The following is a 2,599-nucleotide window of genomic DNA, read 5'->3' as shown; positions in this document are numbered from 1 at the left end:
TGAGATGATGGCGTCGGTCATGATGGCTGATGGGAACCACGCCAAGGGAGTGAGCGGTTGTTGGAGTTGTCTGCACAGTGAGGTGAGCCTGGAATCCAGCCAACTTGCGTCGTGGACCTGGCTGCGTCCCGGGACTTTAAGTAGTCGCGGCCCAAGACGATGGCATCGTTGCATAAGGTGCCATTTGCTGCGTGACCGGCCGAGCTGGGTGTCGCCTTGTCACAATTAGCGGGTGACCGATAGCCGGCCGGCCGGTGTAGCCCTGAGCCAAGGGGCTGGTTCTGCATCTGGGGAACGCTCGCCAACGTGGACGTGGGTCTTCCTGGGTCCCTTGGGCTGCTTGGGGATCTGAGTGGAGGCTCATGGACGGGGCCCCATGGGCGGGCGGGGTGTGTCTGAGTCGTCCAAGCCTGTTTGACCCTATTTCTCATGCTGAAAAGGGCTTGGTTGGTGCTTGCGATACGATTCGGGCGAGTCATGGGAGATGATGGTTGGCTCGTCTAGGGTGTCAGCCCGTGGGGAATCAAGGAGAATCGAAGGAGAAAGACCGGAGATTCATCGGGGTTAGGCCACATGGCTTGCGGCCGGTACGGAGAGTTGAAAAAGGTTGAGGGGGGAGCCAGGGTTCGTGAAGAGCAGTGTATGCTCGACTCCAGCTTGTTCCAGGCACTCCAGGCACTCCAGGCACAGGTTGAAACCTCACCCGGAGAGGCCGGCGCGGAGAGTTGCGCTCGAGCCATGGCGGGGGAAGAAGTGGAGAGTATCTCCGCCTGAGCATTGGGGATCTTAAACGTAACGATCCGCCTACTACCTCGGCTATTCCAACCATGTTCGGCGATTAAAACGCTATTCGGGGGTCTCGCAGCGATCAGTAAAGAGAGAGAGAAAGTTAAGGTGTGCACAATCCCTTGACGGCCAAGGTCTGCGAGTGGTGTTGAGCTGTGATGTAGAATTGCAAGTTGGCGGCGAATAAAAAGATCAAAACTAATTATCGCAACAGTGTACTCGATGAGGCCCTAGTGGTGAAAGTGGCTTGCTTCATCTCATCAATGAGTATATCTTGGTTCGTTGTGACATGGAAACTCTGTTCACCAAAAGCCCATTTCCTGCCATCGCCAAGAATCAAAGTTTCTTCCCTTGTGAGAGTCTCCCACGAAAAAAGACAACAGCTGCCTCACTTAGCAATACAAAACAAAAAGCCGTTGTAAGACACCACGTTGCCAAATATCTCGAAACACCATACGTTTAACCATCATCCTGCTCTCCATCCTGTTCGCGCCCTTCAAGTCATACGGGTAGCTATACAGTCACGCAAGCCATCTCACTAGTAAACTAGCTCACCAGCTCACTAAACCACCATAACCATCCTCCTCAGTATCAGATCATGGAACGACATTGTCACGTTTGACGGAACCCTCCTGTTGATAGAATGTCTTCATCAGGCTTACTTATTTCGTACTTGTTCTGTCAAGTCGTTCGTCTGAGGGACAGACTTGACCTTATTTATTCCTTGACCGCCCTGCGGCAGAATAGTGGAATTACAATAGACCCCATGTCAGACGCGCTAAACGCAGAACAGATGAGCCCACGAACACGCCAGGTTCGGGCGAACCAGGGGCTGAGGCGGGGAACGTGGAGGTGTGTGTGTACATGGTAGATTGTAATTCTCCCTCTCAGCTCCCTCCCACTGCCGGCATGTTGCCGATTTTCCCTGTCCTCATCTTGGGTCTTCCCCTCCACTAAGGTAGTACGCCTGGGATCTGCAAGTCCCAGCCCGCCCCAAGACGAGGGTATGGCACCCGCATTATCAGACCTGCAAACAGTCGTGTATGTTCATCAAGAAGCGCAGGCCTCGACCTCGATTCCGAGTCGAGCGAGCGCGCCCGTGGAGCCCCGGCGACTGGCCGCACGAGCCTGCGATGCCTGTCGCGCCCGCAGGAGGCGATGCACTTTCCCCCTTGGCCCAGGGGAGGACGGCGGCGACGGCAGCACGAGGTGCATAGGCTGTTCCAGGCTAGGAATCGAATGCAACTTTGCCATTCCCACGCGCCCTCGTGGACCAAAGCGGAGGAGGTATGAGGTTGACTCTCCGGCTGGACCGCCAATGGACGGAACATCAGCCCATTATCCACCACGAACCTCAGTGCACAGCGGTGCGAGTAGCGACAAGATAGACACTGACGACGACGCTGGCGTCGTGCTGACGCCGGACCATACATCCACCTTCGGCCAGTCGATATCACCGGCGTCTTTGTCGACATTCGCGTTCGCCACGGATGAACTCTGCTCGAGGAAGCTTTTCATGGTCATCATCCATGACTATATCGAGCGCGTCTATCCCCTCTGCCCCGTGGTCCACCTCCCTTCGTTCCGCCGCAGCCTTGCCAGCAATCAAGATGTCCATGATACGGGAGCAAAATGCTTCTGCTCGTGGCCTTGTTCACTCTGACGATAGGGGGTCCTGCGCTCGCGGATTGAAGACTACCGCGCCATGGACCCCGAGGCCGCTGCTCGCTTTTCCCACACGAACCTCCATCATCACATACGCTCCGCAGATGTGTCTGCGCCTTGCACCACCCGACTACTGGGACAAGATCAG

The 2,599-nt window shown here is 55.8% G+C and overlaps 1 protein-coding gene across 1 annotated transcript in view; it reads left to right on the top strand.

The window, feature by feature from the left end:
• Positions 1-1,552: 1,552 nt before the first annotated feature.
• VDBG_03571 (conserved hypothetical protein) overlaps positions 1,553-2,599 on the top strand; it is a gene marked incomplete at both ends in the record, with an annotated part of 2,141 nt that continues 1,094 nt past the window's right edge. The window contains 2 exons of the mRNA XM_003005572.1: positions 1,553-1,640; positions 1,749-2,398. Of these exons, the coding sequence (XP_003005618.1) occupies positions 1,553-1,640; positions 1,749-2,398 (738 nt within the window). The remainder of the gene's footprint in view (positions 1,641-1,748; positions 2,399-2,599) is intronic.

Source organism: Verticillium alfalfae, genomic scaffold (genome assembly GCF_000150825.1).
Source record: "Verticillium alfalfae VaMs.102 supercont1.4 genomic scaffold, whole genome shotgun sequence".
NCBI lineage: Eukaryota > Fungi > Ascomycota > Sordariomycetes > Glomerellales > Plectosphaerellaceae > Verticillium > Verticillium alfalfae.
Note: the sequence above shows the minus strand (reverse complement) of the source record. Positions and strands in the feature narration are given on the sequence as shown.